General features: G+C 38.4%; 1 protein-coding gene across 1 annotated transcript in view; it reads right to left on the bottom strand.

Annotated features, from left to right (window-relative positions):
* Nucleotides 1-14,589, bottom strand: part of LOC119779627 (histone-lysine N-methyltransferase 2B-like) — a 34,527-nt gene that overhangs the window by 9,406 nt on the left and 10,532 nt on the right. Inside the window, exons 7-23 of the mRNA XM_038279335.1 lie at nt 12,785-12,846; nt 12,444-12,674; nt 10,566-10,675; nt 6,843-7,580; nt 4,488-4,601; nt 4,261-4,407; nt 4,057-4,149; nt 3,856-3,973; nt 3,632-3,745; nt 3,281-3,471; nt 3,085-3,186; nt 2,323-2,433; nt 2,116-2,192; nt 1,474-1,652; nt 1,319-1,386; nt 1,035-1,169; nt 43-201 (exon numbers count right to left, since the gene is read on the bottom strand). Coding sequence (XP_038135263.1) covers nt 43-201; nt 1,035-1,169; nt 1,319-1,386; nt 1,474-1,652; nt 2,116-2,192; nt 2,323-2,433; nt 3,085-3,186; nt 3,281-3,471; nt 3,632-3,745; nt 3,856-3,973; nt 4,057-4,149; nt 4,261-4,407; nt 4,488-4,601; nt 6,843-7,580; nt 10,566-10,675; nt 12,444-12,674; nt 12,785-12,846 — 2,749 coding nt within the window. The remainder of the gene's footprint in view (nt 1-42; nt 202-1,034; nt 1,170-1,318; nt 1,387-1,473; nt 1,653-2,115; nt 2,193-2,322; nt 2,434-3,084; nt 3,187-3,280; nt 3,472-3,631; nt 3,746-3,855; nt 3,974-4,056; nt 4,150-4,260; nt 4,408-4,487; nt 4,602-6,842; nt 7,581-10,565; nt 10,676-12,443; nt 12,675-12,784; nt 12,847-14,589) is intronic.

Raw genomic sequence — 14,589 nt, 5'->3', positions numbered from 1 at the left:
AAAAAAAAAAAATTGTAATAAAACATTTTCTCATCCCCTCACCTTTGAGCTCATGAGATCCCTGTGTTTGTGGCAGTAGACCTTCCTGTCCTGCTGGAACACACACTTGTCTGCACGAGCGCACATAAAGTGGTAATTACTCAGGCAGGTGGCCAGACAGCAGCCCACCGTGGCTCCACACTGACCACATCGATCACAGCGCTAGATTAAGAAGGACGATGAACAAAAGTTACAACTTTGATTAAATGTACATGCTCTGCTTACAGTTCCGCAATATTTTTTGTTCATATTTTTTTTACAAGTATGGATACCAAAGGTCAGATTAATGACTGGTCAGTTAAAATATGGAAGTAGCATAAAGCACAGACTGCCTGTATGGACAAATGGCTCTATAGTTTGGTAAATAAATGGCAGGATGGATGAATAATAGGAGAGATAGGTAAGTGAGACACTTTGCCAGGGGAATAAGACAATTTACATCTAAAATAATTAAAAACAATTGCATCATCATGTCATGAATAATTTCCAATGATCTATTTTAAGAGTAAAAATACTTATTTCATTGTCAGATCACCTTATTTTACTACTCAGATTAAGGGCAAGTACACCTACTTTAAGAGTTTTTACAAGTTTTTAAGTGTTGGAAATACCCTGTTCTATGAACTAAAAAAACAACTTTGAATGCATGAACATTTCATTTGATTGATTTAAATTTAACAAAAAAATAAACAATAAAAGCAAAGTATAAAACAGCAATGCTAAGAGGGATAGAGTTATAAACAGATACATTAAAAACCTGGCAAAGGCCCAACTATATCCATCTCTGATAGAAAACCGACATTAAAGTTTTCTGATTGTTAAGAGTTATAATTAAACAGTTATATATCCATGGATTATGACAGAAATACATTTAAGTACGCAAGGAATACTAGCTAATACACTTTCCTTTTTAAAGAAAAATCAATTTCCAGACTTTAACTGTGTAAAAGCCTTTGCATAACTCTATTTAATTAAATCTGAGGGAAAATAATTACCAAGTGGCGCCCTCTTGAGACAGCACTGTGCACTTGTAGAAGAGCGCTATTCTGTTCATAAACCTCTGCAGACCACAGGCAGCAGTTAATATGGGCCCACTCATTCTGCCCCAAGTACAGCAGCCGCCCTGCATCCTATCAGGACAGAAACGTGTTCACAGTAATTCACCAAGCCATAAAAGAAACAAAAAAAAAAAAACACTTTCATTTAGGATAAATAAAAAAAACTGAGGACATTTTTTTAGGAATGAGAGAAGAGAAATAAAACTTTTGCATAAACTCACACTAGGAGCAGCATCTCCATATTGCTGACACAGAGCACACTGCCTTAGGTCTTTCATCTTAGCAGTGTCTGCAGGAACCAGATTAACAAGGTAAACTAGAGAGAAAAAAAAAACAACGAAAATACCTTGTTTGACAGAGTGAAATGTTTCCTTACCTTGCGAACAATCTGAGACACTGATTGTAGCTCGAGCCTCCAGTACAGGTATAGAAGATGGCTTGGAGCTGGTCTGAGTTTTCAGGTCCTTTGGTCCCCTGCTGTGGAATTCTCTCTCCATCCACTGAGCATAGCTGTGCTCCATCGAAGGAGGAAGGACAGCCTCAGGGAGCATGCCACTAAGAATCACAAGGTAGAGAGGCTATTAAAGTAGCTGCTTAAGGATAAGTTAGTCAAGGTTATCAGTCATCCGGGACACGGGAAATCCAAGCGGGTTTAAAAAGAAACATCTGGGCTTATAGTTAAAAGAATTCATTTATGTCAAGAGTGAAACTAAGAGAGCGAGAATTTTTAAAACATACAGCCCGGCTTGGAGCATGATGCTCATTCAGTTTCAAACCAATTCACATATCCCTTTAGGAGACTGAAACAGCTCTGTATTCATGGCTGTTAGTGGAAATGTATCTGTTCCGCTGTGCAAAAGCCTCCTACCAATTAGTTTGCAGCTGGTGAGGAAAAAGCTCTTCAAATAGAGTGACACATCTACTACAAGAATTTAAGACTGTTTGTTTTATTTTTTTAAACCTTATTGGATCTGCTAAAGAGGTGAGGAAGGAGTAAAGATTAGCTGAATGTGCTCACCTTGGCATCTGTTCAGACCATGAGCTCCACTTCTTTAGGTGGCTCCCGGAAAATCTGCTGAAAACCTGTTTCATAACCTGCCAGAAAAACAATTCAACTTTAAACGTTTCACTGTTTGATTTCAAAGAAACACTCCTGCAAACAAGCCAAAACTAACACTGATACATGGAGATCAAACACAAGAAATACTTAAAGTGATAAACTCACTTGAACGTAGCGTGCTTTGGATTGATTTGTTGGCCTCTGATCCTCAGGAAGGAGTTCCTCTTCTGTCATCCACCTTTTCATCACAGATGTAATATCCAGATGAAAGGCTTTCTGAGTGAGCAAAAATACAGGACATTTTGAGCACTCTGACTGAACTTTAATAGGTTTCTAATCAGTTAACAAAAACAGCTCAGCATGAATTTACTGCATATATGCCTCAAGTGGTCAGCAGTTAATCATATAACCAAAAAATTGGGAATAAAAAGAAGGAAAGCAGCAAAAGGTGGAGAGCAGGCTGACGAGTGTGAGGAAAAGTAAACAGTAGAGCAAACGGAGGGACCGATATGTAGCAAAATATTTCCTCATAAATCTGCAAAAGAACCATGATGAGTTAATTTCTGACTACTACCACTCTTACATCTTCCAAATACCATACAGAGAGCAAAAAGACCCTTTAATCTGACACTGGAGTGTCTTTTGAAATAGACTATATAAACATGTGACTAAAAGATAAATGTATGAATCAAAACGCAGATGGTCAAACGGATAGATGAATGCACAGACTGAGACTTTTAGACCAAAAACGAATTGGGTCTGGAAACAGACATAGTATTTTTTTCCCCCGCACAGTGTATCAATTTTCTGTACAAATAAGACCTAGAAAATTAACAAATCAGATTCTAACATTTCCAAACACATCAGGTTAACCGGGGAAGGAATTTATGAAACGATCAAAAGAAGACAAATAAAAAAACGACTCACTATTGATGTGTAACTGCCCTGTTTAAACTTCTCCTCCACAGCTCGCAGATCACAGACTTGTTGCTGCGCCCTGACAGACGGAGTCCCATTTGACCCCTGACACTGAAATGCAATAAGAATATTATCACAATGACAGCAGGTGTCTTTAGAGGCCGCTCACATTGTTTTTGAAAATGCATCTCGTGGTAGCTCTCACCTCCTTACAGAGGAGAAGGTGCTGAGTGCTACCGGATGAGAGGAGGTCAGCGAGCACCTCCTCCAGCCCGGATAGCAGCCTGCTCTGCAGCACCTCCTTCAAGCTGCCTTGTTCAGTGGGGTTCTGTCTGCAGGCTGAGCACATGAAGTGTACTTTGTCTGGCGGACTTAGCATAAGCCCAAAAAGCTCATCTGCAAACACAGACATGTTCAACGTGAGTTTAAATACAGAACTATTTAAAACACATGTAAAATATTTTAAAATCAGAGTCATTTGTTAATAAAACTATAAAAATATTATAAAAAGTGTATTTTTTGCTCCAGAAAAAAAGTAGACCAGGCAAGATTTTACCTGAGAGTCCTTCACATTCATAGTGAATCCAGTGTCTGCACTCTGAACATCGGATCATTTTAGAGCTTTGGTTACCATCTTCATAGCACTTATGACAGACAGTGCAAAAATTCCCTGAAACAAAGTGAAAAAATAATGAAATAAACCTATCAGCTCTAAAGCCTTAAAATAATTTGTTTGTCAGGACTAAGCTTGGATGAGCTGGCATGTTGTGGAGATCCCACCTTTCTCATTGAGGCTGGTGCAATCAGGACAGAGGTCAAGTTCGTGGTTCCAGGCCATGTCCCAGGTCTTCCCAGGAGTCACTCCACAGCTCTTACATCGAATACATGTCATACACATCTAAAGGAAACAAAACAAGCATTCATGACATCAGCCTCAGTTTTTATGATCTTAGTGCACTGTGAGGAATCTGAAGGAGTTACCCAGGCCATTTTGGAGTTCATTGGCTTCGGGTAGGTTGGTCCCAAGCAGGAGGGATGGTAACATGTCTGACATACCTTGCACTGCAAGACAGGCTGAACAAAAACACAGTACCAATTTATATTCCACTTTTATGACTATGTCTAGTAAAATTCATAAAGATACAAGAGCTCATTTCTTCCAGCTGTCAAAGTGACGCCGTCTACCTTTGACTTCTTGCTTCTACGGCCGCACACGTGACAGAATTTGCAGCGCCTGCAGCACCAGTTCTCCTTAGACTCCTCCTTAGGGCGCTCATCAGGTGTGAGGCAGAAATTGTGGAAAGGCTCACAGCAGATCTGGCAAAATATCATCTGGAAGACGAAAGACATTTAGGTTAAAAAGAAGTTTTGAGGGAATTTATGCAACTTTGAAGTTTTAGCAACTGAGGTACCTCATGCTTTCCTTTACTGGCACAAAGCAAGCAGACAGGCAGAGGTGTGGTTGGGACTGAGGTGAGAACGCTTAGGCCGCCCATTAGCCACACATTATGGACAGCACAGTCCTCCTGGAGGAATTGAGAGCAAACAGAGTTAAGGACTTAAAATTTCCTATGTCTGCCATTTCATTTCAGTAGCTCAGTTTCAAATTTTTTTATATATATATATATTTTTTTTATATATATACACACACACACACTCGTTCTGCCATTGTAGTGAGGACCATGCGTTGACTCCCATTGATTTTCAGTCATTTTTAACCCTTTTTATGCCCTAACCCTAACCATCACCAATGCATACCACACCCTAACCCAGTGGTTCTCAAACTTTTTCTGTCATTCCCCACTTTGGACAAGGGGGAATTTTCAAGCCCCGCCTGTCCCCATCGCCCCAACACAATGCTAATGAAATATGAAACAATCTTAAAATGTTCCAATTTTATTGAAGTAACAAGTAGTATCTAAATACAAACTATCTACATCAAATAACAGCAAGCTCAAAAATAAAGAAAATAAAAACAAAAATAAAGAAAATAAAAATGCGGCTCAAAGATAGAAAAAATTAAAGTGCCACTCTGCAATCTGTTAATAAAAGAAAAGAAGTGAAATCCATCTGGCAAGACAGGTCTATTTATCCCTGCATTAGTGGCTGCAATGAGCCTGTTTTGCATTGCACAGTTTATCAAAACGGGGTTGTCATGCTTTGTTTTCAGTGAAGCAACAGTTGAAAAGCCCATCTCACAGAGATATGATGTGGCAAAGGGAAGAAAAATGCACACAGCTCTCTGCCCGATGAGTGGATACTCCCTCTCCACTCCAAACTAGAAATATGAACATGTGGCTGTGTGAATCAAACGCCGTTATTTATTTAAGATAAAATATTTCAAATTCAGTTATTTATGATCAACCTGCGCCGTCAATCCCGGCGCATGTGCGCTTTATTTGCAGTCTGGACGCTGAGGGTAAACATGCTGTGTCTCTGACTGCAGCGCTGAGAGGGACTCCTGTGATAGCGGGGGAGAACGGGGTTGGGATGGGGGAGGCGCCCCACGGCAGCACCTGCCGCTGGAGGACAAGAAAAGGAACGATACGTGCTTTCACCTAAGAGTCTCCAAAAGTCGCTAGATTTGTCGCTAGTCGCTTTTTTGAAAAAGAGTCGCTGGAGGGGTCTGAAATATAGCGACAAAGTCGCTGAGTTGGCAACACACAACATTATTACAAATAATATGCCGACGTCACGTCAATCATTATTTTGGCACTTCAGTTCCAGGTGAAATGTTTCTCATATCTAATGTTCTTTTAATTAGACTGCATGTAGGCTAGTAATGATTACTTTGTGGGTTTGATTGGTATAAAAAGCGGCAACATACAGCTATAAGGACAGTTTGCTCTCACACGTTCTACATTTATAGTCACACAACACACCGGAACTTGGCGCGCCCCACCTGTCACGTCTCAATTCCCCACCAGTGGGTCACGCCACACACTTTGAGAACCGCGGCCCTAACCCAATTGACACCTTAGCCGTAAACCTAAACATTAGCAAAATAGTATGTGAGGACCGGCAAAATGTCCTCACTTTGCAACAACTAGTCCTCAATTTGATGGTGAAACTGGAAAAATGGTCCTCACTCTGAGGGCTAGACAGGTATACACAGACACACACAATCCAACCTCAATATGGATTTTAGATAACAAAATGGCACAAATAGTTTTATATACGTTTTTTTAAAATTCACAAACAAAGAAAGAGTGATTAACAAACGTCTGAGGCCTTAAAGCTGCCTTATTAATAAGGCTAACCCACACTATGCTATGTCGCAAATAGAAGCCATTCTAGTGGAGGTTGTAATATAGAAATATGCCGTCCATAAACACACAAATGCTTTGTCTTTCGCATTGAAGTCAGTGCAAACAGTTTTAGTTGTAGCGTCACAAGTGGCTCAGCATGCACACTTAATCCACTATACTTGCTAACTTTTTCCCAAACCCATGCCTGTGTAATATATATGGGAAAGTAATTTTATTCATTCACAGTTATATCACTAGTATTTCCAATATCTCAATTTACAACACCTATTTTTAAATGTTTTTGTGTGTTTTTTAAGCAAAAATGTCTTAAATGTTATATTAGAAGGGTTTTATATGCATGACAAAAAATGTTTTTCAGAAGTCTCTACAGGATTGTGTACAAAACATCAAGTTGTCATTTTATTCTGAAAGGCATGTGACGTGATTCAGCCAAAACAAGTATTAAAGTCTGTAGGAGTGATCAGTTAATAGCAAACATTTTTCAAATCAAAGACTCACCTTAAAGTCTACACGGATCTTGTGCTTGTGTTGCAACAGGCCCTTTTGGGGAAAGCCGTTAGTTAACCCTGTCAGGTTGTTCACTGATCCACATTCAGGAGGATTCTGAGAATGAAGCACATATTGTGGATCAGTTGTTGGACAGCTTTGCAGCCCAGTCTCTGTTATAGAAGACGTCGCCTCGTCCTCTTCGTACGGCACCCCGTTCGTATCCTTCTGCTTCTGTTGCTTCCTTAACTCAGTTTTATGTGCATTAGCTGAGCATACTGGACGCTTCACTGAAGACTTGCAATCCTGGTAATACTTCTGTGAAAAAACCTCGGCCATAGATGACCACGAAGCAGATGTTGGGTGATGTGGAGTTGATGGTGGTGCAGGACTGAGAAAATCAGAAATTGGCTTCACCTCAGGCAAAGGCAAACCTAACAGTGGAGAGTCTGCAATGGGAGGTGATGACAATCGAGAAGCATGGTGCATTTCAAGTTGCAGCACTTCTGGTGGAGAGTTTGTGATGTTACACGATGGCTGTGAAACAGGAGGCTTTGTTAAAGTCAGGGACTGATCCACAAACTGAGGCATCTGCCACGGCAAAGACTGAGAGCCAGTCTTCAGGATGTACGAAGGCAGGCGGTACAAGTGTATCTGCAGCTGCTTCTGCAGCTTTGCCACTGGGCTCCCCCTCCATCTCGATTCTGGGTAAGTTTCTCTGTGCTGCGTCTCTTCTGCATTCTCCTGTGCCTGTGAAGGAGGGGACTGCCTAAGCCAACCAGCAAGACGGGTTCCATAGTAACACTATTAATAGTAGCATGCAGCAATGACAATCAGCAGCAGTGACAGGGGAAAGGAGGAGCAGTGTTAAGCACAAAGTGTTAGCAAAGAAAAATAAAAGGCAGAGAGTTAAGCAAAGGCATTCGGCTGCAGCCAACAGCACAGATAAAAAAATGTATAATTCTGCTGTCTATCTGGTGTCAAACAATAAACACACTATTGGGGAACTACTGCAGTCACCTCTGTGCATGTGAGCTTCTGTGTGCTGTATTTAGACAGCATCTGGTTTAGATGAAAGCAGCTGAAACATGAGTCAATAAAGGCTATGATTTAACACTCAAAGAAAGGTGCCATATTTATAAATCGGGATATTAATGCTAGTTCTTTCAGTTCACGTGTTTAACTGGACTGACAAGTAGAGGGAATATTGGCCAAATTATCAACAAGCAATTTCAAATGAGAGCGTAAACATGCTAGATTAGCCTAGCACTTCAGTTCATCAGCAAGACAGTAGGTATACGTGTCAAAGCGAAGCAGATATCTCTACTATCTCATAATGAAGCTAAGGTATTCTCTGATCATTTTAAAAGCCTGATTAATCTTTGTTGGAGTAGTATATCAAAAATCTTGCAGAGACTATATTAAAAATAAACAAAAACAGAAGCTTTTCTGTGCAGCATCTAGGGTTGTCAAAAGTATCGAAACTCAAAAAAGTATTGATACTGAAAAGTTGTATCCGGATACAATACTCGTTTTTAAAAGTATCGATACAGTGCCACCACCAGTGGCACCTAAGCAGTCATTCATCTAGAGTGCAGAATAGAGGACAATGCACTTTCAGAGCACTGTGTGATTGAATAATTCTACGCAGTTTTCAGTTTCAGACTTTTTCTTTTTGTAAGAACTGCAGCTGCTGAGAATTATTTTTGTTTCTTAACCGGTTTGGCTAGTTTCATTGTTATGTGTGCAAAGCATAGCCAAGGAAGGAACACTTAATTTTAATTTTATAAGTTTTTTATCAAGCTTGCTTAATATAGTGCACAGCATACAACCTTTACTGTATTTTATTTATTAATGAAAATATTTCTGTAGAATTTTGGATCCTTTGTTTTTATCCTTGTGGTATCGAAAATGGTATTGAGTATCGAATATTTTCCTTAGTATCGGTATCGAGTTGAAAAGTTTAGTATCGTGACAACCCTAGCAGCATCATCATTAAAGAAGGACAGAGTCAATAGCACAGCATAGTAAAGCATTTAAAAACCTAAAAGCTTCTCAGTTTGCCATTGACTTAGCAAATCCTAAGCTATCAACATACACCTCATCTTAAATAAATTGGATCGGTATCCTGGATAAAAATAAAACAATAGCAGTACTTTTTAAAAATAAAAGTACACACTAATTAAACCTTTGTATTGTCTCTGAACAGTTAAAAAAAAAAAAAAAAAGAATAAAAAAGGAGATTTCAACTTTCAATTATCAAATATAGTGATTGTTACTAAACAACTTGACCAAAGCAGTAAAGGAAAAGCAAAAAAAAGTAGTATCATAAGCAGGAAAACAGCATATTAAACTAACAAAGATATAGACACATAATGCAAACAGATCAGGTTTCTAAGATTAGTTTATACTTTAAACAGCAAAATTCAGCCAGCGTATTCGAGTCATAACCAAAGAAATGACTATGAGATGCCAACTAAACCCAACTTACACAGGATACCACTATTATTGCTGGACAGGTTCAGATCAGAGATAGAGAGATAAATCCATCAACAACTTTCCATTTAATGCGTTGGTCTGTATGTGCATGCTGTCGCCAATTCATTAGTGCATTCAGCAGCCATGCCTTGGGATCACGCAATGCGCAATCATTTCCACTACCTCAATTTGCAATCCATGGTTAATATGGTTTCTTTTATTTGTTAATAATTTCTCTATTCAGACTTAAGTGACTTCTGTTATTCTGTCATTTTAAATCATATAAATGGAGGAAGCGAAAGCAATATAGGCTGAAGGAATCAGCCCAAAACAAAAAATTATGACCACCAGCAGATATTGGGGATTGATTAGATAGATGTCAAAATAAAGATTATCGGCCTTGAAAAACCCAGATTGCTCAATCTCTAGCTCAGATATTGTGACTTTGCCTGTGAAATATAAATTATATTCTCCACTAAATGCCAATTAAAATAAAACTCTGTCAAAGAAAAAGAAAAAAAGCAGCACAGTTTTAAAAATACATTGAATGGAAGGTCTATTCAGTGAAATGCAATTGCAGTAGAGGTAATAAACTAAAACTGCCTTTTTTATTCAAAAGAAGAAACACTGAAGACATTAAAACCAAGGATATAAAGGTAATAGACACAAACCAAGTTAGTAAATGCATTATTCTTTAACATGTAATACTTCTTTAAATGGAGAGAAAGCCCTGTAACATATTTGAGAATCTGTAGTTCACAAAAGGAGATTATGATCATGCAGACAGCTTACTTTAAAGCATAAAGTCAGAAGTGGAAAATAAGAAACACTGGATATCAAAGGTATCTTATCTTAGTATATTCAAAACAGACAAAAATAAAAAAGGAGAAAAAAAATCAGTAACATGAAGTCCTGGGGATTGTATTATTTGGAAATAATAATTTGTGCTTTAATTATGAATATCTTAACAGATGTGTGTGCTATTTGGGTGGAAACAAATTAGTTTTAAAGGAGAAAACAAGCACCTTTAATAGTTAAATATTGATTTATAAATCAGGAGATGGTTAATGCTAGTTTTTTCAGTTCACGTATTTAAACGGATCCACAGGTTGAAGGGTTATTGGCCAAATTGTCAACAAACTGTATCAAATTAGAGCGAAAAATATTGATGGAAAAACTATTTCCAAACAATACAAATCTGCCCAGTTTCAATTAGGTAGGACATAGAAGTAGAGAGAGACAGTAACCTTTCTTTACCTTGTACAGTCTCAGTCTGCTGCCTGTACTTTTGGCTAGAGCCCGGCGATTCTTCATTGGATCAACGAGCTGGTCGTCTGTCAGTAAAATGCCATCTTGCGATGAAAAGCCTTGAACACAAAAAGAACAATGCGTCAATATTCAATCCTTATGCTTCATGTTGAGCATAAGCTGGGTTCTTTGAACAGAAGAAAGTTCTCTCTCGGAGACCGACAGGAATGTCTTTCCATGGTTTTCTATTTGACCTTAAACGCCACTTTTAGCAGCTTAAGTCTATTTTGGAGAGGTTTACAGGGTTATCATACCTTCAGAATAGTGAAAACTGGCAGAAACATTAACTCTGGTCAATATATGTTTTGAGGCAAGTTATGTAAAACTAATTCAAAATATAGAGAATAGGTTAGATTTACTAGGGGTTCCAACAATATTTGACTTTTCGTTTCTTTAATGTTTTTTCACTAATACACAGAGCAAACTGGGCTTTAATATTTGTTTAGTTTCCAGATTCATTAAGTGACATGCAGCTGAGGCTTTAGCAGTGTGGTAAAAGTCCTACTGAATTTATGACATTCAGAAAAAATAAATAACTGGAACACTTTATAAGACATGGTTGCTATTTTATACGATATATATTTTCAGCCAATAAAATAGCAATTAACTTGTAAAGGGATAGCAATATAACAAAATGATAAAAATAAAACTGAAAAAAAAAAGGTTGCAATGCTGGAACACTAAAGAGGATCGAAGGCAAAAATACATTTTAATTTAACAGGCATATGTTTAAAATACAGTGAACCCTCGCTATACCACAGTTCCCCTTTCACAGCCTCGGTGCTTCGCATTGTGCAATGTGTTCTGCATTCTCCACGCTTCTTCTCTACATTTGTGTCAATAACATTACGGTTTTATATTTTAATATAAATTTACTTAAAACAGCATGTCAAAAATGAAGTTTGCAAATTGTCTCCAAAACATAATGTCAACGACAAAGGCACTTGTGGACGGGCCATAAAGGCAGAGGAAACTAACTAATGCAGAAAAGGTTAAACTTCTGGACATGCTAAAGGAGCGTAAAAGGTATGTTGCTGTAGGTAGCCATTACGGAATTAATCTCCCGTTCATTCCATAAAGAAGGAAGAAAGTAATACAAGGACGAAAGCATTAATACATTTTTAATAAGGATGGGGTTGCAATTGTCCGCAACAAGACCATGGTATGGATGGTGTCTGCAATGGCTTTTTGGATTAATGACTGCAGAAAAAAGAACATTTCGCTGGATACGAACTTTATCTGCAAAAAAGCTAGAACACTGAATAGAAACTGACAGCAATGACATTAATGACAGGGAAGAGGAGGAGGGTGCAGATACGAGCGCTGTTCATGCAGTACCAAGCATATTTAATGCAAACAAGGGCTGGTTTGTAACCTAAGAAACGTTTTGGACTTAATATTTCTCTGCACGTAGAGACCGCCTCTGCGAATACTGCTGGAGCAGAAGTGTTTTTGGACAATAAAATTAAAGCGTTCCTTGAGGAAGGGGGATTTAAACCTGGATAAGTTTTTAATAGTAATTGTAAAACAATAAATTGTACCAATTCTTGGATTTTGACTTTCATGGGTTATTTTTGGAACAATCCCCCCGCAAAAAACAAGGGTTCACTGTACAAAAAGACAAAACAAGCAATGAAAGCTAAAACTTCACCTAAATTACATGATCTAGTCATTTTTTTTTTTAATACACAGAGGTGAAGTTATGCTAAAATAGAATAAAAACAATGCTGGTGCTGAGGAGAAACACTTGGATATTTTATTTACCCAAATCTACTTATTACACATGGCAGCTAGTTAAAAAAAATGTGACCTGTAACAGCTGGTTACCTTGACGTGAAGCACCAGCAGTGTTTGGATTGCCTGGCTTTTCATTTTCTGTTTCTTCCTCCTCCTCTTCGGAATCAGATTTGAGCAATCTCCTGTATGAGCGTGGCTTAGTTTTACGCAGTGACTGCTTCCTGATTCCACACGTAATCAAGGATGATTCCTCCCCTATATCTCCGACGCTGCAGGTCAAATCACTGCTGGATCCTGAGGCTAAAAGATGCCGCGACTGGACTGAGGAAGAAAAGAAAATCAAATCATATTTAGATAAGAATTTAGATACCTTAGTATTACTTATTTAAGAGAGAACACAATAATCCTTGTTAGCCTTATTAGAAACCTACTTTTAAATGGTTTAAAGGTGCGGTCATTTTTTCCCTTCGCAATCCGATCACACTTCCTGTATCTGCAAGAAGAAGAAATGACGAAAATCAATCAATCAGCGATAGTAAATTTCTCTGTAGACAACTGCGAATGTGTTGAACTGTAAGAGCCAACTTGCCTTATTTAAGAAGATTGTTTAAAATGTGTTACTGGAAAGGAATAAAAAGTATTTTCATGTTTTATGTAAAACAATTTAAACAGTACTTTAGCTTCAAAATAACCTTTACAGACTACTGCAAACATATTTTGGACCAAGTTGGACATCAAATAAATGACTTGATCAAAACTCTGCTAATAATTTTGACAGACAAGATGCTTTGTTGTATTGTTGAGCCAAAGGAACATTTTTCTTCCTTTTGTGGCAGTTCTGGTAGACAAGTCCCTGGTAACGGACTCCTTGATGCATTCAATCTCACAAAGGTTAGTGTAGTCGTTTGTTTTTTATGAGATTGAGGAACAACGAGTAATTGATAAGTGGTAATAGAAAGAAAGACGAGTTCCCAAAGTTTTAACAAATAAGTCTGAAAGGCATTTTTAACCATAAAGAGCATTTTGTAGTCATCTAGACAGTTCGGTCCACTTGTCTAAAATGTATTTTTTTTTGTATTAATATATCCAATTGAAAGAGTCAGGAAGCCAGTGGGTATTTGTTATCCATATCATTTTATAATATTCTGGAACATTATCACAATCTTGTGCTTGAGCTGATATTATCCAGATTGAAAAAGTATACACATGAGTCAGAATGACTCAGTCCAAGCCTAAATCAAAATTAACATGAAAATTAAAAACAAAACCAAAAAATAAACGCTGAAGATCACAGGTACACAATGGGCCGGATTTATCAAGATACAATTTTGCGTGCAGTAATTTGCGCTCGCAAACTGGAATTTTGCGCGAGGGGCTGAACCATGGTTTGCGGGTGATTTAACAAGAGTGATTGCGTAACTGGTGGCAGGTGCAAAACTGTTGGAGACGCCCTATTTAAATTACGGTTTTGCGCGTTTTGTGGTTTGCGGCAAAGTAGTTTGTAGTTTCTACAAACTAGTGCATTAAGAAATTTAAATCTTACAGTGACACCCAACAAATATATATATATATGTAAAGAAAAAACTTTGGCAACCTTTATTCCCTAAGGTGGTATGTGGCTGAATTTCTACTTCACTGCAGTAAAAAATAAAAAATAAAAAACAAACAGGTATTTTGTATTGGCCTGTAGAAAAATGCACATACCAAATGGCTCACAAGAAGTGACTGTGGATGAGATTACGCATCCCCGCAGCATTGGCATGTTACTCCACAGGCGCAGTGGGAGAACCCCGACCCGGTCGGACAGCACTTCTGAGATTGGGAGATCCCAGCTCTCGCTGCAACCGTACGCTGGAATGACCCAGATGCAAAAAAGTGCAATGTTGCAAGGAGTTTTGTGATATCTGGTATTGCGTGGGTCCTCCTTGTGGCTGGCTCCAAATCCATTCGGAGTTCCCCCAACAGCTCCAAAATGGCAATGCTGGATAAACTATGTTTTGATGATCGTTTCCTCCTTCATTGCAAAAATATTCACACGGAGTGAAAAAATGCGTTCTCTGCGTCTCCCTGCTTCATTTCGATGTCTCCTTCTTGCGACAATAACCGCTGCCATGTGTGCGCAATTACGCATACAGACCATTTGCACCTTCTTTTGAAGGTGCAAATTTACATGTTCTCCTCCCACAAGACGCACTTTAGCGTGTAAACGCCCCATATTGCATATTCATTGCAGAAA

This window comes from Cyprinodon tularosa, unplaced genomic scaffold (genome assembly GCF_016077235.1).
Source record: "Cyprinodon tularosa strain WSP-4 unplaced genomic scaffold, ASM1607723v1 ctg15, whole genome shotgun sequence".
NCBI lineage: Eukaryota > Metazoa > Chordata > Actinopteri > Cyprinodontiformes > Cyprinodontidae > Cyprinodon > Cyprinodon tularosa.
The sequence above is the reverse complement of the archived record's forward strand: the minus strand, read 5'-3'. Positions and strand labels throughout refer to the sequence as shown.